At 36.8% G+C, this 27,475-nt stretch overlaps 2 protein-coding genes across 3 annotated transcripts in view; both read left to right on the top strand.

The window, feature by feature from the left end:
• PLEKHA2 (pleckstrin homology domain containing A2) overlaps positions 1-4,858 on the top strand; it is a 119,340-nt gene extending 114,482 nt beyond the window's left edge. The window contains exon 12 of the mRNA XM_051975554.1: positions 603-4,858. Coding sequence (XP_051831514.1) covers positions 603-962 — 360 coding nt within the window. The 3' untranslated portion in view covers positions 963-4,858. The remainder of the gene's footprint in view (positions 1-602) is intronic.
• Positions 4,859-10,781: 5,923 nt separating this feature from the next.
• HTRA4 (HtrA serine peptidase 4) lies at positions 10,782-25,696 on the top strand. 2 transcript variants are annotated; one of them, XM_051975557.1, is made up of 9 exons: positions 10,782-11,573; positions 13,049-13,148; positions 15,430-15,634; positions 16,875-17,069; positions 18,211-18,243; positions 21,810-21,924; positions 22,249-22,306; positions 23,296-23,391; positions 24,010-25,491. In XM_051975557.1, the coding sequence occupies exons 1-9, from the start codon at positions 11,102-11,104 to the stop codon at positions 24,140-24,142; spliced, it is 1,407 nt and encodes a 468-aa protein (XP_051831517.1). In that variant the 5' UTR covers positions 10,782-11,101; the 3' UTR covers positions 24,143-25,491. The 2 variants fall into 2 exon arrangements, with proteins under 2 accessions (XP_051831517.1, XP_051831516.1); XM_051975556.1 differs by having other exon boundaries at positions 10,783-11,573; positions 25,401-25,696.
• Positions 25,697-27,475: the final 1,779 nt, after the last annotated feature.

Here is a 27,475-nt window from a genome sequence, read left to right on the forward strand (position 1 = left end):
GTTCATCTTCTTTTTAGTGTCCCAAAAGTCTTAGTGCAGACTCAGGTGCTAATAAGCTTATTTAATAATAATTGCTTTAAATAAGCCTAAGCTGCATTAAGGCTTTTGAGACACTGTATACTTAAAAAGAAAAACAAATAGTACATGAGAGCCACAATTTCAGGTTTAGCCTTTTCCTATTCTGCTATTATATAATTCTCTTTTTCTGTTCTGCAATGTACCTTCACATGCCCATTCTACTTAGCATTTGTTAAGTCCAATAAAAAATAAAAATTAAAAACAAAAAGAATTTTTAAGTGCCATTTTCCTTATGAAGTCTGTACTGATTGCTCCAACTGAAAATGCTCTTTTTAAGTTTTCCCAGAGCACCCAGTCATACTGTTTTCTATTATGCTTATTTATAGATATGTCTTATCATTAAACATGTATTATATTAATTATAGTGTTCTTGCAAGCTGGGTCTATTTTGTCTCAGTTTTCTATCTCTAGCACCTAGGATAGGGCTATGCATAAGTGCTTAATAAAGAGGTGTTTATCAAATTAAATTCCTGACACACAATATTATTGATATGTATTCGTTATTTTGCCTTCTTCCACTGCAGGAAATGTCCTTCTCTAGATCAATTTCTTTGTCCCGGCCTGGAAGCTCCAATTTCTCAGGTGTGCCCAATTCCACCCCATACAGAGGACGGCAGCCTGGGGAAGAGAAGAAAGCTCCCTGCAAAGCGCCCTTCATTGCTTCATCCTGGCAGCCCTGGACGCCTGTCCCACAAGCAGAGGAAAAACTGCTTCTTGACGAAGAGACTCCTGGAAACTCACCATTCATGTCCAGACTCGGGGAACGTGATGCTTCCATGCTGTCAAGTTCTCGAGTACGGCATCGATCAGAGCCCCAACACCCCAAAGAGAAACCATTTATGTACAACCTGGATGATGAGCACATACGGACCTCCGATGTGTAATCAGGCACAGCAGGGCTAGAGAGAAGGGAAAGGGGCTCCTGTGACCTGAACGTTATCATGAGGGGCAACAGTGCATCAGAAATACTTCTGTGGGGTTCAAAGTTCCCCAGGCAATGCATTCTCCAGGACAATATGTATTTAACCTGCTGGCGCAGGGACAAGGGACCAGTGGTACCATGGCTGTGTTTGTTGGGAATGGTAGAGTTCAACTCCAGGTTCTGAAGTATTCATCAGACTGTTCTGTGACCTCTTTGTTGAGATGTCCTTTCAGCAGTTACCATTTTTCTGTTCTGAGAGAAGTAGATGAGCTGACTTTTCCTCTAACAAAGCTCTTTATCTGTGTGCTTTTTTCCCCTGATACGAGAAATGTTATTCACCCAATATTGCTATTATACTTCTTGGCCAAGATCTGACAATACAGGGTAGAAATGATGATACAGACCAATCAAGGTGAAAACAGCAGGTGGAGCCTGAGGAAGGATCAAGATTTCTTCCCAGAGATCTTGGGGGACTATGATACTTTTGCTTGTTCTTGGATTTTTCATAATACTCTTATTGTATCCCATCCTCCTGTTAAGAATAATCTGTTTGAGAGATTTTGGTCAAAATTCAGTGTTTTTCCTCAGGTTATAGGCATGGACAGTTTTCCATGGAAGGATGAGAAAAGAAGGAAGAGAGTATGGGTCCCGGTCCACCACAGAGTATAAAATAGGTATATGAAAATGCTAGGTTGTCTTTTGCATCCTTTTTGAAATATGAAACAGCCAAATACTGTGAAGTCATGAGACAGGAGAGCCTACCCATCCTGTTGGCATGCAAAGCTCTGCTCTTTGATGTCAAATGGGTGTTGCTTCCAGTGTGATGATATTAATTTGAGATTATGGAGGATTAATGAATATGATGATTCCATAGTCTCATGTGTGACTAGTCAAAGCTCTACATTCCCAGAATTTGGACTCATATTAACTTTGAAAGTAAGTACTGGGCCTGCTATGGAAAAGGGAAAACAAAGTTCAATCAAGTGAGCTGTTTTCTACCCGTTTTCCAGCCAGAATATATTGTCTTGTCAAAAGTGAAGAACTATTCCTTTAGCAAAAAAGAGCCAACCTCAGTTCTTGATAATTATTCATGATTTCTTAGACAATTGGAGATTGGTTTGTGGATAAGACCAGACCCCCAAATTACCCCAGAATTGTCTCAGGTAATCAATTTTTAAAAATCCCTCACTTAGATCCTTTGAATAATGTGTTGCATAATTTAGGGTACATTGAAGATTCTCTCCATTTCCTCCCTCAACATTTCCCCAAGTAAATCCTTGGGATAGGTAGAGAGTGTTCAGTATCTATTATTAAAGCAACAAAATTTAATCAACAACTTTCAGAATCTTTTTTTTAACATCCATGAGATTATTAAAAACACATCTTTTGATATTTAAATTATGGAAAACCTCTATGGGCATTTTATGGTAAAATAATTTGGGGAGGGATATGATATTTGTACTTTTAAGAAAACAGAAACATGTTTTGTGAAGTATGTATAAATGTAAACTACTGTTATTAGGAAAATAGAAATCAGTTTGAGACCACTGGATTCAAAAGACCAATGGTCAGATCCTGGCTCTGCCACTTAAATTTAAGGCCTCTCAGGCCTTAGTTTCCTCAATCAAATGAAGGAGTTAACCTATATCAGTAGTTCTCAATGCATGGTCCTGGGACTCCTGAAGTTCTCAGGACCCTTTCAGAAGAACCTTCAGTTCAAAACTGTTTTCTTAATAATATTAAAACATTTTAATTTTGAATTCAGTAAATATCAATAGATATAACCAGCTGCTGGAGCCAGCTCAAACTAGCTCTTAATAGCTTACTGTTAAATTTCCAGTGTGACTACTTACACCTTGGAAATCCATAAATGCTACAAATCAGAGATTAGTTTATTTTGTTGATTATCTAGAGTTAAGAAAGTGATGGAGAAAATGTTAATAATGCAAATTAAACTTAAAAATGTGCAGTGTGTACATTTCTTTTTTTTCTGGAGAACTAGTTATTTACCGGCACACCACTAAATATAATCTACATAAACAAAAGATCTTGTCATGGAGGATGGGAGGGGGAGCTCATTTTTTGTGGGTCAAAGAATTCTGAGATCAGAAGTTTGGGAACTACTGGGTTAGATGATCCCCTTCTAGCTTAAGATCCTTGTGATTCCATTGACTGGAGTATCCTCAGGTATTCATTAGAAAAGCATAAGAAATTTAATTTTTCTATCCAAATGATAAAGTATGACTTTTCATGTTAGAATATATCTATAGTTACAAAGAAAATATTCTAACATATAACACAGATGTGTATGTATACATATGAACATACACGTGTGTATATGCATATAGACACATGCATATTTACAGTATATGTGTACATGTACATATATATTAAATTTTTCACTGGGAGTTTTAAAAGCTACCTGGGGTTTGATGAATCAGGGCAAAGCTATATGACTTACAGGCAAGTATTTGCCTCTACCCCAATTCCTCAAGAGTTTCCATTTCCCTATCTGTAAAATGAGTTTAAATTAGATCTCTAAGGCTAATTCCAGCTCTAAATATTAAAATTATACTTTTTTTCTTAAACCTATGCAACTATCCTACAGTTATGCCAAGTCAGTATGAGAAAATGTCTTCCCTTTTTAAAATTGTTTTGTCAGTCTTAGGCAGTGACACTCTGCTGGGGGCTGGGGATTAGAACAGAAAGAATGAAATGGCTACTGTTTTCAAAAAGCTTACATTTGAAAAATCTCCCATTTAGACCCATAAATATACATCTGCTTTGACTATTAAAACAATGATTTTTATTTTTCAAATAAAAGCTGGTATCTAAAGGAAAAGGTTAATAGAAATGCTTTTTCATAAATAAACATCTACCTTTTCTAATTGGGGTTACTGTGCAGAAAACACTTGTTTAGATATTCACACCCCCTCAGAAAGTGTACTTCCAGGATTATATTTTTCTTTTCTTTTTTCTTTTTTGTTGAGGCAATTGGGATTAAATGACTTGTCCAAGGTCACGCAGCTAAGAAGTGTTGAAGTGTCTGAGAGAGATTTGAACTCAGATCCTTCTGACTTCAAGGCTGGTGCTCTATTCACTGCGCCACCTAGCTGCCCCCAGAATTATGTTTTTCTTGATTTATTTTTCATATTTAGAATTATCCTTTGAAAGGTATGGTTTATGCACTGAGTTATGTCTTCTCCCTAAAGTGAGCTGAGTTCTCTGATCTTTTGACTATGAAGTGACCAAGAAAAGCCACCATTCACTTCTAGGTCATTTGATCTTTTTTTTTAAGTTGTAACTTGGGTGTTCGTTTGTTTTTTTAATCTTGTCTTCAAGTATTCTTAATTAAAAATAATTTAATGGCATATGGCAGACATCCCATACTAACTGATTAGCTAAAAGGCTTTTTCTTCACCATGCAGGAAGCACATAAGAAATTATCATAGGATATCCGTAAATGCTCATCAAACACCCACATATGTCCCCTGTATATCCCCTTTGCCCTCAACATATTTCATTGACCAGGATTTAAAGATTCTTTTTCAAATTTTGCTACTGATGTAAAACCCCTCTCCAGTCAGTTTAAAGAAGCATTCCATCTATCAGAAACCAAATTCTCCTTTTTGGGAAACTTTAGCATTTCTTTCAAAGAACATATTGTGATAGAAATTGCATAATAGTGATTAATCAATTAATAAAATGGCATTTATTAAGCTTTTACTATGTACAAAGTATGGGGCTAAGTGCTGGGGATACAAACAGAAAATCAAGAATGGTTCTTAGGATGTAGCAGCAAAGCAAAAAATAATGTCTTCTTTTAATTTCCCATTAATAAAATGATGTTTCTCTTTATTGTGGAACCATTTTTCATTGTCAAAGATTTAAGTGGCACCAAGTTTACTCCCCCAATCTTAAGTAATTATGACCACTGAAGGGTCAGAGGCCACAGCATCTGCAGAGGAAATTGACAGATGCCATCTATACAAGGGATGCTTCCTTGGATTGTGGATGCTACTATTCCCATGGATCTGGGGTGTCTCCAGCAGGGTCAAAGGGGAAATATTGGCTGTAGTTTGACTTGTATGGCACATTCCACCTCCTATCTCAATATGCTTATTGTACTAGTGACTGTGTTTGTGGTAACTGATTATGATGGTGAAATTATCTATTTTATCCTACCAAAAAACTCCATTTGTAAATGTGGCATTTATCATCCCCAAGAATATACCTCTTAATTTTGATACTTTGGTGTCTTCACAGTGGGAATTTATTGCAGCCTCTTTGTTCAAACTTCCACTCCAACATAAGGTGCCATACCATAAATCCTACAAGGGGAATTTCCTAGCAATCTGGAGACTTTCAGGATATCAGTGCAATACTTGAGCTATCCATCTGCTATCCTTTTCTATTGCTAGGATACTGACCACTTATCTTAACAGAGTTTGGAGAAAACATCAATCTGAATTGCTAACCTATTTGGAATTCCAAGTTAGAACCTTACTGAAGTTTTGGCCACAACCACGTGGAGAAGGTTGTTTTGCAAGAAGTTAAATGAATTGTATCCCAAAGGATGTGGTCAGAGAATTTGGGCATTGGAACTTCACTCCTATTCTCCTGAAGAGGAAAAACTCTTCAAATCACTTCCAGTGCACCTGCCACCTTGCTGTTTCTTGCACAAGACTACTCAGTCTCCAGGTTCCAGGCATTTGTATTCCCTATTCTTGAGATACTGTCTCTTTTCATGTCTACTTCTGACTTTACCTTCCTCCAAGTCTCAACTAAAATCCCTATGAGAAGTCTTTCCTCATCTACCTTAATGGTAGTACTTTCCCTCTTTGATTATCTCCAATTTATCTTGTATATAACTTATTTATACAAAGTTGTTTTCATGACATCTTTCCCCATTAGTCTATTGGAGAGCAGACACTGTCTTTTGTCTTGCTTTGTATTCCCAGCACTTAATATAATGTCTGCCACACAATAAGTACTTAATAAATGCTTATTCATTGACTAAGAGAGAAAAATGCATGACCATTAAATATTTTTTAGCTAAAGTGATAGTATCTACAATCCCTCATAGTGTTAGTACTAGAAGTGATCTTGCGTCTACCATAGCTACATGACTCTTTTTACAGAAAAGGAAAATGAGACCCATATTAATGACATGACTTAACATTAAACAACTAATTAGTGACAGAGCTAGAGCTTTAACCCAGGTTTGATCACTAGCCAAAGGCCCTTTCTATCAATTTATACAGCACATGTGTCAGACACTATGCTAAGAGTTTTGATATTAAATAATTTAATCCTCCTAGCAATCATGGGAAGTAGATATTATCCCCATTTTACAAAAAGGAAACAGAAGCAAACACATTCAATGACTTGTTCAGGCTCACACAGCTTGGAACTATCTGAGGTCAGAGTTGAATTTGGGTCCATTCCCTGGCCCACTCCTCTCTCCATTGTCCACTTTATCCAGATTGGTTGCAGGCATGACATTTCCCAGCAAAGAACTTTTTTCCAAAGTAATTCCCAATTATCTCTTTAGGGTCAGAAAGTTTTTAAAATAGTCCCTTAACCATTTTGTGAAGATTTGCTTTCAAAATCCTTTTTTCCGATAGTCCCTCTGAAAACCAGAGTTTAGTTGGGGAGTATAGAGCTTGGACTTTATAATGTAATGCACTTTACCCAAATATTTGTTGGATTTTTTTTTTGGAGGAGAGATATTAATAGCCCACTTTTAGACATTTTGAATGACATTTCCAGAAGTTTGGAAGGAGGTTTCCTTTCTTTTTTAATGTCATAGTTATCTTTTGGTTTTGCAAAAAACCACTCCCCCCATATTCAATCCCATACAATGAAAGAAAAAAGGGAAAAAGCAGTTCAAGCAAATCAGGGAGTAGATTTTTCTAAAAAGTGCCTTTATTTGGCTATATTGCTGATATACATCTGTGTCTGCCTGGTATACTAAACTTCCAGGAATGAAGAGTATGATTGTTTTATGTTCATATACCCTGGAAACAATATTCTCTTCCCTCTTTCTCCCTCCTACTCTAGTCAATGACAAGTAACAGGTTTATACTTAGCCCTGCTACTTACATTACCTATGTGACCATGGGTCTCACTTAACCTTTAAACCAAATTTGCCGATCTATAAAATGGAAGTGGTTGAACTAAATGAGCTTATGTGGTCTATTGCAACTCAAATTCCTAAGTTTCAGTGAATAAAATGTTTCCTCACACATTATCTCAGTTCTTCATAATACCTAAAATAGATAAGGTAGTGAATAGGGTCTTCTACTTGGATACAAGAAGATCTGGCTTCAAAATCTTAGGAACTGCTAGGTAAAAGACCATGGGCAAGTAATTTATTCTTGGTTTATATTATAAAATTATAAATTGGGTTTAATAATAGCACTCATCTAACAAAGTTATGAGGATCAAATTTTAAAAGAACATAAAAGACTTCTGCAAATTTTAAAGTGCTATATTAAAACAAGCCATTATTATATCATCCCTGTTTTTCAGATGAACATATTTTGTGTAACTTGCCTAAGATTGCTGTTCAGTCCCATATGATTCTCTGTAACTCCATTTGGGATTTTCTTGGCAAAGATGCTGAACTGGTTTGCCATTTCATTCTCCAGATGGAGAAACTAAGGCAAACATGTCCAGGGTCATGAAGCTAATAAGTGTCTGAGAGCAAATTTTACTTCAGATTTTCCTGTTTCCCTTTCAGTTGCTCTATCCACTTTGTCTTTGCCTAAGATTATATCATGAGTAAGTGGGACTTGACACTTGTGTCCTGATGCTGAAGCCATCATCTTTCCTTACATTACCCTGCAAAGTTGAAAGAAATTTATTTAATGTTAATTGAGAGAATAAATACATAATCAGCATATTCTGGAAACTTGGTAGCTGTTTGGGTTGTGGGACTGCATGTAGTATAAGAAACAAAGCTTTTAAAACATCAGATAATGACATATGAGAAGAAAATGATAAAGTTAGAATTGGAAGGGATTTTAGAAGTCATGAAATCCATCTTCATCTAGAGCATTGAGGCAAAGTGACTTGCTTAGAGTCATCCAGTTAGAGGATTGTCTAAAGCAGAATTCAAACTTGTGTCTACTAGACTCCAGTTCCACTATTGTAACCAATACGTCACCAAACTGTCTCCTTTTTAAGTAGAGCTTTTTATTTTTGGTGTTTGTTTTTTCTCCTGTCCTTTCATATTTCCTTTTATGTTGTTTCACTGTCTAAAGCAGACAACTCAGTAATTTGTCTCTGTTTTTGAAATTAAATGAAGAGGACATTTGGCATAGATTGTTCCTCTAGTCCTCCTTCTTTCTGTTGATTCTGTTGTGAACTATGGTTTGATTTGTGTGTGTGTGTTTTTTCCCCTAGGAAAGGTCTCAGCCGTGAAATGTACTCACTGTAAACACAGAACCAGAACTGCACAAAAACTGGTGCTTTTCACTTTTGTGATTTGTACTAGGAATCATTGCACAAAATCCTTTTCTATAGCTATTTTTTGTTGCTTGTTTTATAATAAAATGTTATGGCATATTGATATATGAGTGGTGATAGTCTTCTTGAATCTTCTATTAGTGACTCACCTTACATCTCTCAGGGTTAATTAAAGATACTTTCCTGTCTCCTTTTAGAGACTCACAGCTATTAAATTGCAATTTAAAATTTAATCAAATTCAATAAAAGATAGGCAAAAAAAATAGGAGCTACAAAGGGAGGGTTCCCATGATTGATGGTGTTTTTCTAGAAAAATAGAAATCTCAGCATCTTAGGGTTGAAGGAGATATCAATTATCAATCCTCAGCTAAAGTGGGAATACCCTCCTACAACAATCCTCACAGTTCTGCAGTCTCTACTCAAAGAACTGAACTAGAAGTCACTACCTAATCAAGAAATACATTTAAAAATGTAGAATACAAGATGATTTCAGCAGCATAGGGAACCCCTTTCTATCAATAGACAAATAAAAAATAAATCCTAGGGAGGTGATGAGGCTTACCGAAATGAGAAGACTTACCACTGTACTAGGCTGCCAGATTATACAGTAAGAAAAGAACTGTAAAGCTATCTAACTCAGATCTTGCATTACTGTTGTTTATAGTAATCTGGTTTAGAATTCAAAAATTAGATCACTGTGAGAGCATCTTCTTTGCCGGGTGAAAGAAAATCTATGAACAAATTATAAAGAGTAAATGTGCAAGTTCAGATTTTTCTAAGTTGTATAACCTTGAGAGAGCCACTCCCTTTTCTAAGCCTCAATCTTCCCAGTCTCAATTTTTAAGCTAAACCAACCTTTGTCATCTAGTCCAATACCCTTTTTCCTTTTCAGAAAATAAAATGAAAGCAGAAAAAGAGAAGTGTAGTGGCTCATACACAGAACCCTATAAAATGATGCCTTTGGATGAATCTTAGAATTCTGTTCAGTTCTAGAATATTTCATTATCATATATGTGGTTTTAATTACTCTGTCTCATTAATTCATATCCATATTTGCCTGAGTTTAAAGTCAGAGAATCTGGGTGTGAGCTTAGTTCTTTACTCCTCACTCTCCATACATAAGCAGTTAAATTTTTTCATATCTACTTTTACATATCTCTTCTACTTCCCATTTGCTCCACTCACAGTCACTAGATGTTCATTACTTCATGCCTAGATCATTGCAATCATCTTTTTCTGTTTGGTCTCTCTTTCTTAAGTGTCTCCCCACTCCAATCCATCACCCACTCAGCTGCCCAAGTGATTTTTCTGAAGGTGCATGTCTGACCAGCTGTTTCCTTCCTCCCCTCCCACCAATAAGCCCCAGTGTTTCTTATTGCCTCCAAGGTAAGACACAGTTTGACATTTGAAACACAACCTGGCCCCTTCCTACTTTTCCAGCCTTCTTACCTTTTACTTCCCTTCATGTATTCTTTGATGCAGTTATGCTGGCCTTCTTTTAATCTCTTCCAGGTTGACAGCTTTTCACTGACTATCTCCATTGCTGGGAATGCTTTTCTTCTTCATCTCTGTCTCTTGAGTCAATTTAAATCGAATCTTTTCTATGAGACTTTACCTAAACCATCCTCTTTCCCCTCACTGGTAGTATCTTTCCTCAGACAATATCTTCCAGCATTATATAACGTGTATTATTAGTACATTACTTTTGTTGTTGTTCAGTCATTTCAGTCAGGTTCAATTCTTTGTAACTTCATTTGGGATTTTCTTAGTAAAGATACTTTTGCTATTACTTTCTCCAGCTAATTTAATAGATGAAAATTGAGGCAAACAGTTAAATGACTTGCTCAGGGTCACATACCTAATAAGTGTCCGAGGTCAATTTTGAACTCAGGAAGATGAGTCTTCTTGACTTTCAGGCTAGATATCCACTCTATCCATCTTGACCCCCTCAGTTGTCCTGAGACCTAATCTGCTCCACTAGACTGAGTTCCTTCTGGGCTGGGACTGTGTTTTGTTTTCCCTTTCTTTGTATCTTCCATGCTTAGAATAGCACCTGACATATCGCAATTAATAAATGCTAGTTGAGTGACTAAATTGGAACAAGTCACTTTATCGCAGTCATTTGAGAGTTTGGCATTAGAACCTTCCCCAAAAAGAATCCAGCCTACTTTGCCAACTTCATTTCACATTACTTTCCTTCACACCTCCTTGTTCCAGCTTCACTTTCACCACATTCCCATGATCTGTAAAATGAGAGTTTGTCCATAGAATCTTTAAGATCCTTCTCAGCTCTAGAACATTTAAGTTTTATGAATTTTTTGGCTAGATTTTTAGAAACGCTGAGAGTTCTCTTCTCTTCCCCGTTGGAGTAGGAGGAAGAGAGGGAGTGACAAGAAGTAGCAAATGTGTGTTTGGGGGAGGAGGAGGAAGAGAAGGGTCAGTAATAAGGGTTCCACCAGGTTCCGCCCTCCTAGGACTCAAGGGCTTAAAAGCTATGGGATGACACAGTTAGGCAGAGGCGGCCCCATGACCTGGCAGGATTGTTAATTGCCCTAAGGATTCTACTGAATTGGGCGCCAGAGTAAACTAAAAAAGTAAAGAAAGTTAAGGAGAAAGTCGGGAGAGGAGATGGCTATGGTTGTGCGTTTTGTGGAAGCTGGACTACTTCCCTGCCTGCTGTTGTTGCTGTCCACGGTAGCAAAGCTCTCGATCCAAGTTGGACCTCCCTGGCCACCGACGCCCTGCCCACCTACCTGCGAGCCGACCCGCTGTCCCCCATTGCCAGTCTGCCCCATGGGGGCGTCGCCACAGCCTGACCATTGTAACTGCTGCTTAGTGTGCGCTGCTAGGGAAGGGGAAACGTGTGGGGGACTTTGGAAACGACCCTGCGCCTTAGGGCTGCGGTGCCGCATGACTCGTACCTCCAAGAGCCGGGGCCAACTCGGTACTTGCGTCTGCCGGGCTTCGGAGGTACCAGTCTGTGGCAACGACGGCCGTTCCTATCAGAGTCTCTGCGCGCTCCGAGCAGAGAATCGAGCCGCCAGTCTCCGAGGGGATCTTCCAGCAGTGCCCGTGGAGAAGGGAAACTGTGGCAACTCAGGTGAGCTAGACTAGAGGTGTGAACCACTGTACGTTTGTCTATGTGTCCTCATCCTCTACTCTCGGTTCCACCTAAGTAATCAATCACGATCTTAAATTAGCATTTGTATAGCCTCTCCTTACCTCCTCTCTCTCTCTCTCTCTCTCTCTCTCTCTCTCTCTCTCTCTCTCTCTTCTTTTTTCCTTTATCTTCCCTTCCTTCCTTCCTTCCTTCCTTCCTTCCTTCCTTCCTTCCTTCCTTCCTTCCTTCCTTCCTTCCTTCCTTCCTTCCTTCTTCCTTCTTTCCTTCCTTTCTTTCTTTCTTCCTTCCTTCCTTCCTTTCTTTCTCCCTTCTTTCCTTTTTCTTCCTTCCTTTGTTGCTTTTTTCCTTTTTCTTCCTTCTTTCTTTCTTTTGCTTCTTTTTTCTTTCTTTCTTTCATTCTTCCTTCCTTTCTTCCTCCCTTCTTTCCTTTTTCTTCCTTCCTTCATTGCTTTCTTTCTTTTTCTTTCTTTCCTTTTTCTTTCTTCTTTCTTTTATGCTATATAATTGCCAAACTGATATTCCTAAAGTTGAGGTCTAATCATATTCCTCTTTTGCTCAAGAAGCTCCAGTGGCTCCCTGTTGCTTCGAGGAAATATAGAAAGTTCTCTGTCTGGAATTTTAAACCTTTCACAATCTGGTTCCAGATTTTCCAGACTGATGATATTTTATCTCCACAACCACCTTCCACATCACATTTATCTATGCCATCAACAAACTGGCCTCATTCTCAAATATGCTTTCATTTTTCTGTCTATGTCTTTGCAGAGGCTGCTTTTCTATCCCCATGCCTGGAATGACGTCTTCACTTTTGCTTTGTAGCATCCCTAGTATTCTTCCAGTAATATTTGGATATCACCTCCTATGGAGGCCTTTCCTAATTTCTCTAGTTGTTAGCATTCTCCTCCCCAGCCCTGGCCAGCGCATCCCACTGCAATTCCTTATTATTCTTAGTTATTTTGCACATATGTTATATACTTATCTATATGCATGTTATTTCTCTCTTAGAAGTGGGAATTGTTTTGGTATTGACTTTATATTCTTATGTCTACAGCATATATCAGGTACTTAATAAATACTTATTGAGGATACTGAGAACTAGGTAGTTTATTCAATTAACAGAGCTAGGATATGAGCTGAGATCCAGTAACTTTGTCAAGAAACTCTTACGTGGGGTCGTGAAGAATCAGATATGACTGAAAACAATTGAATTATAACCTCTGGTGCCAAATCCAGCATTTATGGGTTGGTTTTTTTTTTTTTTTTTTGTTTGTTTGTTTTATTATGTCATACTTTCCCTCTATAAATGTAAGTAAATGAGTCTTATTTCTTGATTCAAAGCTTTCATTGGAAAGTAATAGGAGATGTCATGAGAGACATCTATGGGGAATAGTTTGGATGTTGCTGTGATGTGATGGGCACCAACAGGCACCCATCAAGATCACATTCATTCCCAGGGACCAGAAGCCCAGGCAGCCTCAGGGACAAATATAACTTCATCGTTGAGGTGGTGGAGAAGGTTGCGCCATCTGTGGTACACTTGGAACTATTCCGCAGGTAATGGGATGGGGTAAAGTGGGGGAGGGTAGTTGTGTCATATCTAAATATCTCGGAGACATAAATTAAGGTAAAATCTCTAGAGTGTAACAATCAGGTTTACAGAAAAGGGATGGGGATTGTTAGTAGTGCAGAACAAAGCCTTTCTAGAACAAAGTTCTAATGTGGAGGAGTAGAATTAAATTCAGCTTTCATTAGGGAGTACTAACATTTGAAGTTAGCCTGGAGGCAAATCCTTGGCTGTGGGAAGTCCTGGATGGCTAATTTGATGAGGTCCCTAATCAACAGGATGAGAAAACTCTCTAGGGAAGTTTGCTTTTACACCTAAGAGATCCTGAATTGTATGCATAAAAATGCTTGTAAAATTTCCAGCTAAAAACTTACCATCTACAGAAGTCTTTCCCAATCCCTCTTAATTCTAGTGCCTTCTTTCTATCTTTCAATAATTTCCAAATTATTCTATATATTACTTGTTTGTACATAGTTGTTCCATATTGTTTCCTCCATAAAGTGTGAACTCTCTGGAAAAGGTAATGTAAAAAATATAAAATGTTTATTATAAATATAAAAGATAGAGAAGTATCATGGTGTGGTAGTGAGAGAGTCAGCCTCAAAGCCAGGAAGCCCTCAAGCTAAGTCTTATTCCTGACATACACTGGCTATGTGATCTTGATTAAGTCACTTAACTTTAGTGCCCTATATTTCTCTAAGAAGATCTGTGTCAGTCCTTCTTCCCCACAACAATATTTAAAATCATACAATGAGATAAAGAATTGGGGAGAAGTATAATACCAATAGTTACACTCCAGATGAAATGCTATCCAACATTTCTACAATCCATGATCCATGATGATGAACATTAAACTTCCAGTAAAAGGATACTCACTACCCATCAAAGAAATCCATTGCTTTGGAGATAAGTTTAATTGCTAGGGAGTTTTTCCTCATATTTAGCCCAAATATGCCTTCCCCAACTGTTCCAAGTTCTGCCCTCTGTCTAATCAAAGCATACCTGAGATCTCTTCAGATATGAAGTTCATATTCTTTGCTCAAATGGGTCACACTGTTGTTTGTATTTACAAGGAAACCAGGATATAGTAATGTAATCAGAATATAATTTTAAGTGCTCTATAGGCTGTGCCTGGGAAGAGTTAAAAGGCAGATAGGTATGGGAGGCTTTTCCTGAACCCATCTGTGATGTTAAGAATAGTTCATGTAAGGAATCATGTAATGATTTCCTCATAAAAAATTATGTGAGGTATATAGCAGAGATGTAGTTACTTCTGTTTTTAGGAAACAGAAATTCAGAGCCTTTGCTGTCACTTCTCTATGTGATAGACCTGGGGACTTAACACTAGTCCCTCTGACTCATCATTCTTTCCAATGGAACACACTGTTGCCCATGCTGATCAGAATTTAAAGTGGGACTGAGGACTAGGGAGGCAGGCAAAGAGCTGAAAAAACACCAGCATCATTATAAGCTGAAGATACTTATAGGGTCTTTTGGTCCATCTTGTTGGTTTTCTATATGAGGCAACATTGGGAGAACTCTTTAATCCTTTATCCTGGCAAAGTAACTAGAAGGTATTTTCATATCCTGCATGTGATTACCGAATCAGGAGTGTGCTGGAGCCAGTTTGAATTGGCTTGAGAGTTGGTTGTTAAATTTTCAGTGTGAGCATTTGCATCTTGGAAATTGGCAAAGGCTACAAACCAAGATTTTGTTTATTGTCTAGATTTAAGAAAGTGGTGGGAAAATAATAATGCAGATTAATCTTAAAAGTTATGAAAGTAGCAGATCCCTTCCCCCTCAGCTGGTTGTTAAACATTTACCAGCATATCTTAAGTATGTCTATATATTCAAAGTATAGATTCCTAGAATATAGAACTAACTGCAAGATTTTATTTTATCCTTTTTGTTTTATAGAAATATAGAAACTTGATAAATTGTAAGGATTAAAACACATAATCTTTGAATTTCCAGTCTGGTATTTATCTAACCTCCAGCTATCTGCTTATGGATACAATTAGTAATGTTTTTACCCTACACAAGATTCACACATGAGGGATGGTGGCAATAGAAAGCATTAGTGAAGAATGGTCTGAATCTGGCTGCAGAGCCACATCTCAACAATGAGTTCTGCAAGGGTCAATATATCAACACAAGATCACTCCACAGAGGAAGTACATGCTACTTTCCTCACCTCTCAGCGTACACATAAGGTTATGATATATTGGGAGCAAAGCCAAGTTTTCTGAAACTGTTATCTTGCTGATTTAGGTCACCTTTAAGTAATGAGTATACTCATGCATCCAGTGGCTCAGGGTTCATAGTGTCTGAAGATGGGCTCATTGTTACCAATGCTCATGTTCTCACAAACCGGCAGCGGATCACTGTGGAACTCCAGAATGGGGAAAAATATGAAGCAACTGTGAAAGACATTGACCAAAAAGCTGACCTTGCTCTCATCAAGATTGAGCCAAAGGTAAGGCTTTGCAGATGCAAAGCTAAACTGGTCATTTTCAGGCATCAAAAAACCTTTTTTTCTAATATCTTTTCAAAGATTTTACCTTTGTAAAATGCATGCTCTTGAGCTTGCTTCTTGCTTTTCTATTCTCTCTTCTTTCCAGTCCATTTGGTACTCATCAAGAATGAAGGACAAACAACAAAAATATGATTATAACACCTGTCTCTAATGCTATAGACGATATATTTACTATTACCTGCCTGATGATCTCATCTTTCCTTGGTTTCCTGCTCCTTGGGAGTTTTAAAATCTTTTTTAGATTTTTATTTTTATCTCCTGTTTATGCAGTATAAATCTTGTTTGCACATAATTGTGTGTTGTCTTCCCATTAGATTTTGAGCTCTCTCAGAGCAGAGATTTTGTCTTTCCTTGTATTCCTAGTGCTTAGCATAGTGCCAAGCACATAGCAAGTACTTAAATGTTTATTGACTTATTTTGGGGGGCTTATTATGTAAATTGTAAAATATGGACAATGTAGACATCACTGATACTGAAAGTAGAAGAGCATGTGTCAAGGTAGTCTGTATATATTTTATTTCTAAAAAGATTCAGTGGATGGTCCATTCTTCTCTCCTCAGCTTCTTCTTGAGACCTTTCTTGGGGAATAAAAATATATTACTAAAATGAATTTATGATAAAGGTCCATGCCATCACTAATCCATAGATTCTCTACTCACTCTTTATCAGAAAAGTCAGACTTAAGAATTCCTCTTCTCTTCAGAGATGCATACTGAAGGTCCTCTCACTGGACTAGTCTTCCTGGTCTAATAGAGTTTGCCACATTCACACTAGGGAATACATACTGAGGGATCTCATTATCCTAAGGAATTCCTGAGGTTACTGTAGGATAGTCTGGGTGATTTCCCTTTTCTGTTTGTGGCCTAATACTGATTTGGAGGCAGGACCAGTGCTTTATTGCTAACTTTGGGTTCTGTACATATCCTATTTAAGATGTACTAATTACTGTAATTACTGTAATAACTACAAATCCTTGGATATAGTCTGTAATATTTCTCAAAGAGTGAATGTTGGAAATTAGAGAACTATTTGATAGGCTTTGTGGGTGTAGATAAGAGATTTTTAAATTGTAAGCATGTGATGTCAGGACTGCACACAAAGATAAATATGTAATAACAATTTTATCTCTTGTTTGTATTGTTTCCATTTCCCCCTCACCTCACCCCTGTCCTCAATGTAGACTGACCTTCCTGTTTTGTTCTTGGGACGATCATCCAACTTGCATGCAGGGGAGTTTGTGGTAGCTCTAGGCAGCCCCTTTTCTCTTCAGAATACAGTCACTGCAGGAATTGTCAGCACCACTCAACGAGGAGGCAAAGAACTGGGCTTAAAGGACTCAGACATGGACTACATCCAGACTGATGCTATCATCAATGTAAGTCAGCTCAGGAGGTCCATACTCTAATCATGTAAAATGAGATAAATTTTTAGACCTTTTCCCCCTCCCTTCTTGATATTCAGAATTGACCTGGTCTTCAGCATCAATAATGAAATGCATTATGAGGGCTCAGTCTCTAAATATTTAATTTTTTTTTTCTTTTTATCATGGGTCTGTCTTGCTTTATCATAACAGATAAATGACTCTTGGTTCTTGAAGGTTTTGCCAGAGAATCACAATTTCTGGCATGTTCTACTTACTAAGATAGAATGATTTCAAGTATTTACCTTAAATTTGCTGTGTTAAATAGCTGGCTTCAGACTCGGGGATACCTGAATTTAAGCCCTACTCCTAGCACATATTGGCTAAGTGACTGTGGGTAAGTCACTTAATCTCTCAGTGCCCAAGCATCTCTCTGAAATTCCTCATAGCAGCGACAATGCTTATTATTTTTTTTTTGGGGGGGGGCGATAGACTTACAATACTAATAAAATCAGTTACCCAATATGCTTATGTACTTTGATATATTTTCACACATGTTTATTATGTATAAAATTTAGTTGTATACATAGTATCCTGTTAGAATATAAGGTCATTGAAGGTAGGGACTATTTTGTTTTCATCTTCATATCTTTTACATATAATACAGTGCCTGACACAAAGTAGAGATTTAACAAATATTTGTTGATCAGATCTGGCCATAGGTCACATGATGGTACTTTAGGAATCATTCTAGTTAAGTTTGAAGGGAATCTTCACTGATTTGGGCACAGGGTGATGAATTTTTCAGCCTTGGCAACTCTTGAAGACTCTTTTATGTTTTATAAAAGTTGGGATTGGTGTTGTGAAGAGTGCACTACACTAATTCAATCACAAATCTTTAAAATATAACAATTGGTAACTGGTATTTAGAGTGTTAGATTCCTTTAATATTCCTCTAAAAGGTGCTGATTTTTAGCACTACTCTAATTGCATTACTATTGGTTGTAAGGAATTCCTTTATCAATATAACTTATCTCCAATGCCAGAAACAACTAAGGATGTTAAAGTCCTGCTTTCTGAGGACAGTATATATAGTAATTGGTTAGATGGGACACTTTGGCACTTTTGATTGCCTTTTTCTAATTCTTTCTTGCAGCATGGGAATTCTGGGGGGCCTCTGCTGAACTTGGTAAGTGTTGATTTTTCTTCTTTGCCCTAAATCTCTTCCTAACATTTGAGGTCCTTTTGAATTGTATACCAGGATTGGGCATCAATGTTTGAAATATGTGAAGAGATGTTTGTTCCTGTTCTTTGAGCTAGAAGTAACTGTTAAAAGAAAATCCAAAACCTATGACTTTTCAAGCTTTTCAAGCTGCCAGCCTCCAATTTCCCTTCATTTTTTTTCTCTCTTTCCTCTTCTTTTCTTTTCTCATTTCTTCCCTTCTTCCTTTAGTTCAAGAAGAGCCATCTTCAGTTATTTTGTTCTATATCTTGCCACTGGACCCAATTAGTTCCAGAGTTTGAGAAAGTAAGGCTGGTGATTGCACAGCCTTCCTTCCCTCCTTAAAATCCAATTCACTTGTGTGTCATGACCTCACCTCCCTGATGTAATGGTCTTCTTTGAGAATGAAGGACAAACAACCTGTGAGTAGGAGTAGGAGGTGCCCTACTGAGGACCCATCCAGAACTAGCCAATTGAGCAACACAGCTCTTCTTTTCTTTTTTTCTTCTTTCCTTTCCTTTCCCCCTGTAAACATAGGGTAACATACCTTTATCTGTGGGTCTAAAGGAATGTAAATATTGATCATTGAAACCTAACAAGATATCTTAGGAATTTATGGGCTAGGATCATGCCTTAAACTTAAATCACTCTGGATCTCATTTATTGACCAACAATAGGTTCCAGCCCAAGCCTCACTTGGTAACTGTTTGGCCTTGACTGGCTCAGAGTGAATATAAATAGTAATTCTTTTTGTGGTGGCCAGAAACCTTGAGGTTTCCCTTCCATATATATAGATAGATAGGTACACACACATATTCATATATAGATATACACCATATAAACACACACACACACACACACACACACACACACACACACATATATATATATATATATGATTTTTGACTAGGTAGATATAATTTTTCTTATCTAGCTTTAATCACTTATTAGACATTGCCTCAAAGTGTCTCCCACTGCATCCAGGGCCATCTCCAATCATCCTGATCTACATTTTGGCACTGGACCCAGATGGCTTTGGAGGAAAAAATGAGGCCAGTAACTTTGTACAGTTATTCCTCATGGAAATCCAACTCACTTGCATGTCATGGCATCACCTCCCTGATTTCAAGGTTCTCTTTGAGAATAATGGATATATAATAGCAACAATTTTTCATTCAAAATGGTGGACAGAAGAGAGAAATGGTCAATGTGTACTCTTTTTTTTACTGATCAAAATAAAAACTTATATTATATGCAACTAGTCAATCAATAAGTATGAGAAAAATTATTTCTTAATTTTCTCTAACCTCTAATTGAAATTTAGTGTTTCCTTTAATTACCTAAAGACATTATTCTTAAAAGGACCCTTAGGCTTTACCAGATTGCCTAAGAAGACCATGACATAAAAAAAAAAAAAATTTCCTACTCTAAACAATTACAAGCAAATAATCAGATAGTGAAAGGCAGGATGACATAACGGAAAGAGAATTGGATTTAGAGTTTTAAAAAAATGTATTCCATTCCGGGGCCAGAGACAAGATGATGGAGAAGACATATGTTTCTTTCTGACCCTCTCCTACAACCCTCAGGCTAATTAGCAAATCCAGCCTCTGAATTAGTTCTGGACTTGCAAAATCCACAAATATTGGGAATGCAACAAATGATCAGCAGAAGATAATTTCGAAGATCGCCAGAAAAGGTCTGTTTCAATCAGAAACAGAGGGAGGTGGGCCAGGTACTGAGCACAGACACCAGTGAAAACAGTGCAGAGCAGGGGGAGGCGGACTCCGTGGGGCGCCGACTCCATGTGGTGGAGAATCTATGGGGAGGAATCTATAGCAGTGTTGGCAACTCTGCCTTAGTTGCAAGCCAGTAGGTCAGCAGAGAAGTTATAAAAGATCCAACACAAACACAAAAGATAAAGAGTGAACCCCAAAACACCAGAATCTCCGAGGGCCTGGCTATGCCCACCCAGCACCAGAAGTCAGTAAAAACTGATCCAGCGCAGCCGCTACTGCTTGTAGAGGAAGCTTGGAAAACCTTCCCTGCCCTAAAAGCAGATTTCAACTTTTTAAAAAAATGAGTAAACAAGTAAAGAGAACTCTGACCATAGACAGTTTTAATGGTGAAAGAGAAGAACAGATTTCAAACCCTGAGGAGAGTAAAAGCAGATCATCTCCAAATGAAACCCCAAAAGGTGATATAACCTGATCCCCATCATACAAGGATCTCCTAGAAGATATTAAAATGGATCTTAAAAGAGAGCTAGAAGAAAAATAGGGAAAGGAAATGAAAACTTTGCAAGAGGATTTGTAAAAGGCATATAACTCCTTTAAAATAGATTTGATAAAGTGGAAAAAGAAAACAAATCCCAAAAAAACAGAATTTGTGAAAATAAAAGAAAAAGAAAATAACTCCTTAAAAAGCAGAATTTGTGAAACGGAAAAAAATTTCCATAGAACAAAACAACTCATTTAAAAATTCAATTGGACAAATACAAAAAGAAGTAAAAAAAAAGTAAATGAAGAAAATAATTCACTAAAATTTAGAACTGAATAAATAGAAATGAATGACTCAATGAGATAAGAATCAGTCAAGCAAAACCAAAAAAATGAAAAAAAATAGAAAAAAATGTGAAATACCTAATTGGGAAAACAACTGACCTGGAAAACAGATCTAGGAGAGACAATTGGACTTCCTGAAACCCATGATGAAAAAAAGAGTCTGGACCCTATTTTTCAGGAAGTCATCAAACAGAACTGTCTAGATGTCATAGAATCAGAATCAGAAGGTAAAATCATCATTGAAAGAATTCACCAAACACCGCTTAAAAGAGACTCCAAAAATTAAAACTCCAAGGAATGTTGTGGCTAAATTTCAGAACTATCAGACCAAGGAAAAAATATTACAAGCAGCCAGAAAGAAACAATAAAAAATGTATTTCAAGTCCTGGTTTCATCACCGACCAGATGTAAAGATCCATCACTTCTCTGAATTTGTTTTCTTAGATGTAAAATGGGAATATTTGCACTATCTTCCTTAAAGAAATTTTGTGAGGACAGTGCTTGCTAAATCTGTAAGCATTGCTGAAATGAAAGCAATTATGTGATTTTCCCCTTCCACTTTTATTTCCAGTCAAGATTAAAGATTTCCTAGATACTAGCCCATCACTTGCCTTCTGAAACTAAAGCTTCTAATACACTTCTGAAATCAATTAGATTTCAGGAAGGAAAGAATTAATTCACAACACAGAATACAAAATCCAGAATTTCCCAATGATCTTGGCAACTGTGACTCATAGCTCCTGTACACATGGTACTTTTTTTTAATGTATGTAGCCTTAGCTATCCAAACATACCTGGAACCTTACTGAATCTTCTGCCCTCCCCTCCCCATAATCTGTTTAAGAAGTGTAAAATTCCATCAGCCACAGTGCCTTCTGATCATAGGTTAGTTGGGTCCTTGCACCACTGGCCTAATAGTGATCATTTGCACATAATTCATTAACTGAAATCCATCTTTCCTTTTGCTAGGATGGTGAAGTTATTGGCATAAACACCCTGAAGGTGACAGCAGGAATTTCCTTTGCTATTCCTTCAGATCGAATTCGACAATTCTTGGCAGAATTTTATCAGCGCCAATTAAAAGGTAACAAAGATTAGGGTGCTTCACATTCCCAATTCTTAGCATTATCCACAAAACTTTATGTGTACTCTAATAAAAACTAGGCTATTGATGATCCATTTCTATAAAGGTAGCGAGAATATCTGGACTGAACTATATAATCTAAGCACAAACTTCGTTTATGGGAGCTCTTGACTCCTTTCCTTCAAGACTCCTTCCTTGTTCCAAGTTTGTCAGCTGACAGTTGGGAAAAGCAGATTGTCACATAGAAGCATCTGTATTTTGAGATTTGTCCCAAAGAAGAGAGATTGTTGAGTATCATTAACTCATTAAATTCTTTATTTTCAGGAAAAGTGCTTTCCCAAAAGAAATATTTAGGTCTCCGGATGTTGCCTCTTTCTATGAGGTAAGTATGTAACTTTGTGGATATACTTACATGCTGTGATTGTAAATCAACTGCATGAATATGATGGAAAGCCTGAAGAGATGGGCCAAAGCAACTGGATGTTAGATAATTTTCTAACTGCCTTGCCTTGGTGAGTATGACAATAAATAGTACCCATCCTATCTCTTTGTTTTCTATGGATATTTGGAGATACATGAAAATTTATGTTGATTCTTTTTTTCAAGTAAACATTTTTTAATGAATTTTAAAAATAAAATAGATTAAAATACATTTTCAAATTCTTTCCGTTACTCTTCCTTCTCCAACCATTGAGTAAACTAAAAAACTAAAAAAAAAAAAAAAAAACCCCACCAAAATCCCAATTTCTTCAATATACAAACATCATTTGGCAAAACATTCCCTCCTCTTCCCCTGACTAGCCAGAGCTGAAATGGATGCTTATCAAATTCACTCTAACAGAAAAATAGCATGTCTTATTTCGTTCTTTTACCCTTGCTTTTTATCAGAGTTCTCATGCTGTGCATTCTGCAATAGTCATCTCCTGAGTTCCACTTCTATCTTTAGGGCTCTGTATAGAGCTGGATCATGGGGTTATACCCACTGCTATTTTGATGGATCTATCATGTTAAGGGTGTGAGTATTCCCTCCACTCATGAAACCCATCTCCACTCCTCCCCGCCATGTGGAGCATCTTCTTCAGCCTTTTAAAAATGTCATGAATACTCTCACACTTATTTTGGCCTTTGTACCTTGCTCTATGACTACCTATGTCTTTCTTCAGTCATACACATTTGTTAATTTATATATATTTCATGAAATTTTTAACCCTGGGGAGAGTTCAAGTATAGTGGAATACTGTGACTATTAACCCAGTCAAGTACTTCCCTTCATCCTAGAAACCAAATGAGTTGTAATGAAATGCATACAGGTTCCAGAATATTCATTAGTCACTTTTAGTTTTAACATAGAAATCTGCCCTTGTTTCTTAGACTTCTCCAAGAAATGAAGAATCAAGATCCAGATTTTCCTGATGTGAGTTCTGGGGTCTTTGTATATGAAGTGATTCAAGGAACTCCTGCTGCAAGGTAAAATATAAAATGAGATCATCTATTTTTTTTGAAAGTCAAATGGTAATAATTTAGGTAGTACTCAACTTGAGTACTAGTATTTTTGTGTTGTTAGTATTGTCTTGCATTATGCACTTTTTCTAGCACAGGTTTTTGTGAAATAAGTTAGAACTACAAGCAAGAGAACATTTTGCTAAATTACCAGACCTTCTTCTAAGTGTCTTATTGAGGAAGAAGGCAACCCATTTTTAGGTCTTCTCATTTTCTAGGCACAATTTTGCGTAGACTTCTATTATGGGTCCTTCATGTTACATGGAAAGGTTAGGAAGACCTGGGTTGCAATCCTGCCTTAGACATTTAGTAGCTGTGTGACACTAAACAAGCCAGTTATAAAACCTTTCTCTGGTTTCTTCAACTATAAAATAAGAGGGCTAGACTTAACCTCTTAGGTCCCTTCTATCTTGAAATCTATAATCCTATATTTAAAAAAAGATATTTTTTTTATAAAATCTTGGTGAAAATATTAAAAAGTTGCAGTAAAAGTCTCTTTTGATTGTTATGAAGAAATAAGCCCATAGATGGCCCCCAAAGAGAAGATTCCTCAGATTATTTTGTTCTTTATTTGGAAACTTTCAGCTACACCACTCATGAGAAGCTTGTTTTCTCCTATCAACACAGTACCCAGGATTCCATGGACTTTTCCTCCTATGCCCCTCCTTCCTTAATGTGTTTGTTCTTGAACAATAATGGCTTTTCATCAACGGCTTAAATTGCACATGCTATGGAGAGAAATTTGGAGGGTATAAGCTATATATAGAGTTGGAAAGATACAAATATACCATCTTAATGTTCAATTTGGCTTGGCAAAAGTAAATTGGATTTGATATTGTTTTTATAATTGTTTCCAGCTCTTCTTTTTGTGTAATTTCCCACTTAAGACTCACGGGTTCTCTCAGTTATAAAAAAGCAAGGTTCCTAGGTCTTTGTTTTGGTCCTAATTTAAAACAATTCTTCCTAGGATAGTCTTTGGCCTTAGATTCTGAACAAAGAATTATCCCAACTCTCTTACCTTGCTCAACATAGAGCCCTACTGGTCAGTACTCCTAAATTGACCCTGTTCTAAAAGTTCAAATTTCAGATTTTTTTATTCTTAAACCTCTCATCTCCTCTAACATTTCTCCATCATTAACATTTCTAAACTTCATATTTCTTTAAAATTTTCCAAATTAATAAAATAAAATAACATTTCCCAAATTACTTTCTAACTCCATTCCTCATTGTGTCATAACTATTTCTGGGGCTCCTAATCTCTTATCATGAGTCTATTTCCCACTAAGGAAATCATCAACTGGCATATATCTTCTGACACAGTCAAATCTCAAATATACACATTAGCATAGTTACAACTCTATTAACATTTCTATTGATGTGTTTCACATTTGAACCTCTTCCATTTCAAGAACAATAGATTCTATATGTTGATAATTTAGTCCCCCAAATGAAGCCAATGAACTGGGCTTATAATTCATAATTTTGCTAATTAAAGTTTCATTTTAAAAGAGAGACTAGAGACAGACATTTTTAGATTTGTTTGAAGCACAGACTGTAGTTGTTTTATGTTCCCTAGTTCTAGAAATTTTTTGAAAAAAGAGCCAGAGAGCTTCCTATTAGAGTCAAACAGATGATATATTTGGGGAAAAATCCCCAATTTCCTTGGGGTCAAAAAATCAGTAAGGTTTTTATGTGCTAATGTTAGCTTGATGGGGAAGCTCAGGAATATGAGAGAAGATTCAGGGGAAGTTTGCCATTTGTTTACTTACTAGTAAGAGTAAGAGGTCGGAAAGCTAGTGGATGCCTACAACTAGTGATTTATTTTTCCCAATACAATCCATCCCTCAAAATGAATAAAGCAGAACTATCTCTAAGCTTTTTAGCAGAATTTCCATGTGAGAAATAAGGTTATGTTCTAGATTTAGTAAAGCCAAAAAAGCCTTTTCTCTAGTTCTCTATTTTCATATTTTCCCCAGCTCTGGAATGCGAAACCATGATGTGATTACCAGCATAAATGGACAACCTGTCACTTCCATCACAGATGTCATTGAAGCTGTGAAAGAGAGTGACTCCATTTCCTTAGTAGTTCGTCGGAGAAATGAAGATGTGGTCCTGACGATCATCCCTGAAATAATTAGTTAAGCAGAGCTCACATTCAGAGACAAATTTCTCTAGCAAAACTCAACTTATTCCACGGGGTCCATATTGAAGCTGGTTGGTCCAAAGATTTGGGGTCTTCTTTCTTAGCAAATAAATCCTTTTGATCATTTCACCTAGAGTTCTAATTAGATAAACATTTAATCTTTTCTAATAATAATTCATATCCATATAGTGCTTTAAGGTTTACAAAGTGCTTCTTTCATAATCTCCCTGTAAAGTTATATGATAGGGACAAGCACTGAACCTATGATTTCATGAGTATAAAAAATTCTCAGGTGAACAACACTCTCTACCAATGGAGGGCATGACTTTCTCTGCAACTTGGAATAAAAATATCATGTCTACTCTATAAATAAGGAAATGGGCTCAGAGAAATTAAAAATTGCAAAATCTTTTGGCTGGAAGTGGTTTTGGAAGTCATCTGGTAAGTGACCAAGAATGCCCTGTATATCATCCCCAACAACAGGGCAGCCAGTCTCTGCCAAAGACCTCTGATGAGAGGGAAACAATTATCTCCTGAGGCAACTAATTTTAGGTAGTTTGCACTATCATATAATCAGCAGAAGACACCAAAATTCCTGTTATTGGAATATACTTTGAACTAAGATTGTTTAGAGAATTTATGAAGAAATTAAATCCAACTTGACAGGGACCAGTTTCACATTTTACTCTTAAAGGTGATCTGTGCCAGAGGCCCCTCACTTTTGGGGAAAATCCACTTTTCATTTTTCCAAAGCCTGGAAATCTCTGAAGAGGACTAGCTGTGAATAGATAGTAAAGGCCCTAGATGACTGGGGGATAGGGAACCCATTATTAGATATATTCCTAGATATCTTCTCTGGTAGGAGGATTTTTAACATAATCTTTATCATTCCCTTTGATGTTATCATCAGATCTTTTTGTTGCTTACTTCACAGGATTAGAAGATTTAGATTTAGAAAGAACCTTGCACTAGTTTGCTATGCTCATTTTGCAGATGAGGAAACTGAGCTCCAGAAAAGGAAAAGGCTTTCCCTCAGTCACACAGACAGGAAGCAGTCAGATCCAAACCCATATCCTTTGTCTCCAGATCCCTAAAGGACTGTCATATTGAAAAGATATAATCTATATCGAGTATTTTGTAAACCTCAAAATGTTATATAAATGCTAAAAATTATTATTATTAAATATATACTATTAAATTATTGAAATAATTTGTAATTCAAAACTCAACAGTGTTGTTAAGAGGAAAGGATTGTCTCCAGGCTTTTGTGAATTGGAAAACTGGTGACTTTAGCTTACATGAAGAATTTTAAATACCACTGTTTACATAGATAAGATACACACCAAAGAAGGATAGGAGGAAAATCCTCAAACAAAAACACTAAACCAGAAGAACACAGAATTGTAGAGTAGAAAAGTATCTTTAAGAATGAGTTTAAATCCCTCATTTTTCAGATGAGGAAACTGATGCCTTAAAGTAAGGCATTTTACCTAATTTACCTAATGTCTTACATTCAGAGTTGAGGGATTGGGGAAGGATTGTTTGGTAAATGTTTAACAACCAGTTGGGAACACTGGCCCACACGCTTTTTAAGTTTAATCAGCATTAACTTAATTAATTTTCTCCATCACTTTAACTTTAGACAATCAACAAAACAACAAATCAAGCACAGATTAGTATCTTTCGGTCAATTTGAGTTATAAATATTCTGGTATTTAACTGAAAATTTAACAATTGGCTCTCTTAAGCAAGTTCAAGTTGGCTCCCTTTTTATACCCAGTTTAATAGTACCTCCATGACCTCCAAGATCCTTTCTGGCTTTAAAATTCTACAATTCTATATTTAGTTTCCACTTTCTCCCAATTATTCCAAATAAACTGTAAGCCTCCCAAAGGTAGAGACCGCTTT

This window comes from Antechinus flavipes, chromosome 2 (genome assembly GCF_016432865.1).
Source record: "Antechinus flavipes isolate AdamAnt ecotype Samford, QLD, Australia chromosome 2, AdamAnt_v2, whole genome shotgun sequence".
Lineage (NCBI taxonomy): Eukaryota > Metazoa > Chordata > Mammalia > Dasyuromorphia > Dasyuridae > Antechinus > Antechinus flavipes.

Bases quoted from the DNA above. Each gene is read 5' to 3' on its own strand.
- HTRA4 (XM_051975556.1), top strand. From the start codon at position 11,102: ATGGCTATGGTTGTGCGTTTTGTGGAAGCTGGACTACTTCCCTGCCTG. The intron at 11,574-13,048 runs GTGAGCTAGACT...ATTCATTCCCAG, and splicing joins GGGAAACTGTGGCAACTCAG to GGACCAGAAGCCCAGGCAGC. The intron at 23,392-25,400 runs GTAAAATATAAA...TATTTTCCCCAG, and splicing joins CAAGGAACTCCTGCTGCAAG to CTCTGGAATGCGAAACCATG.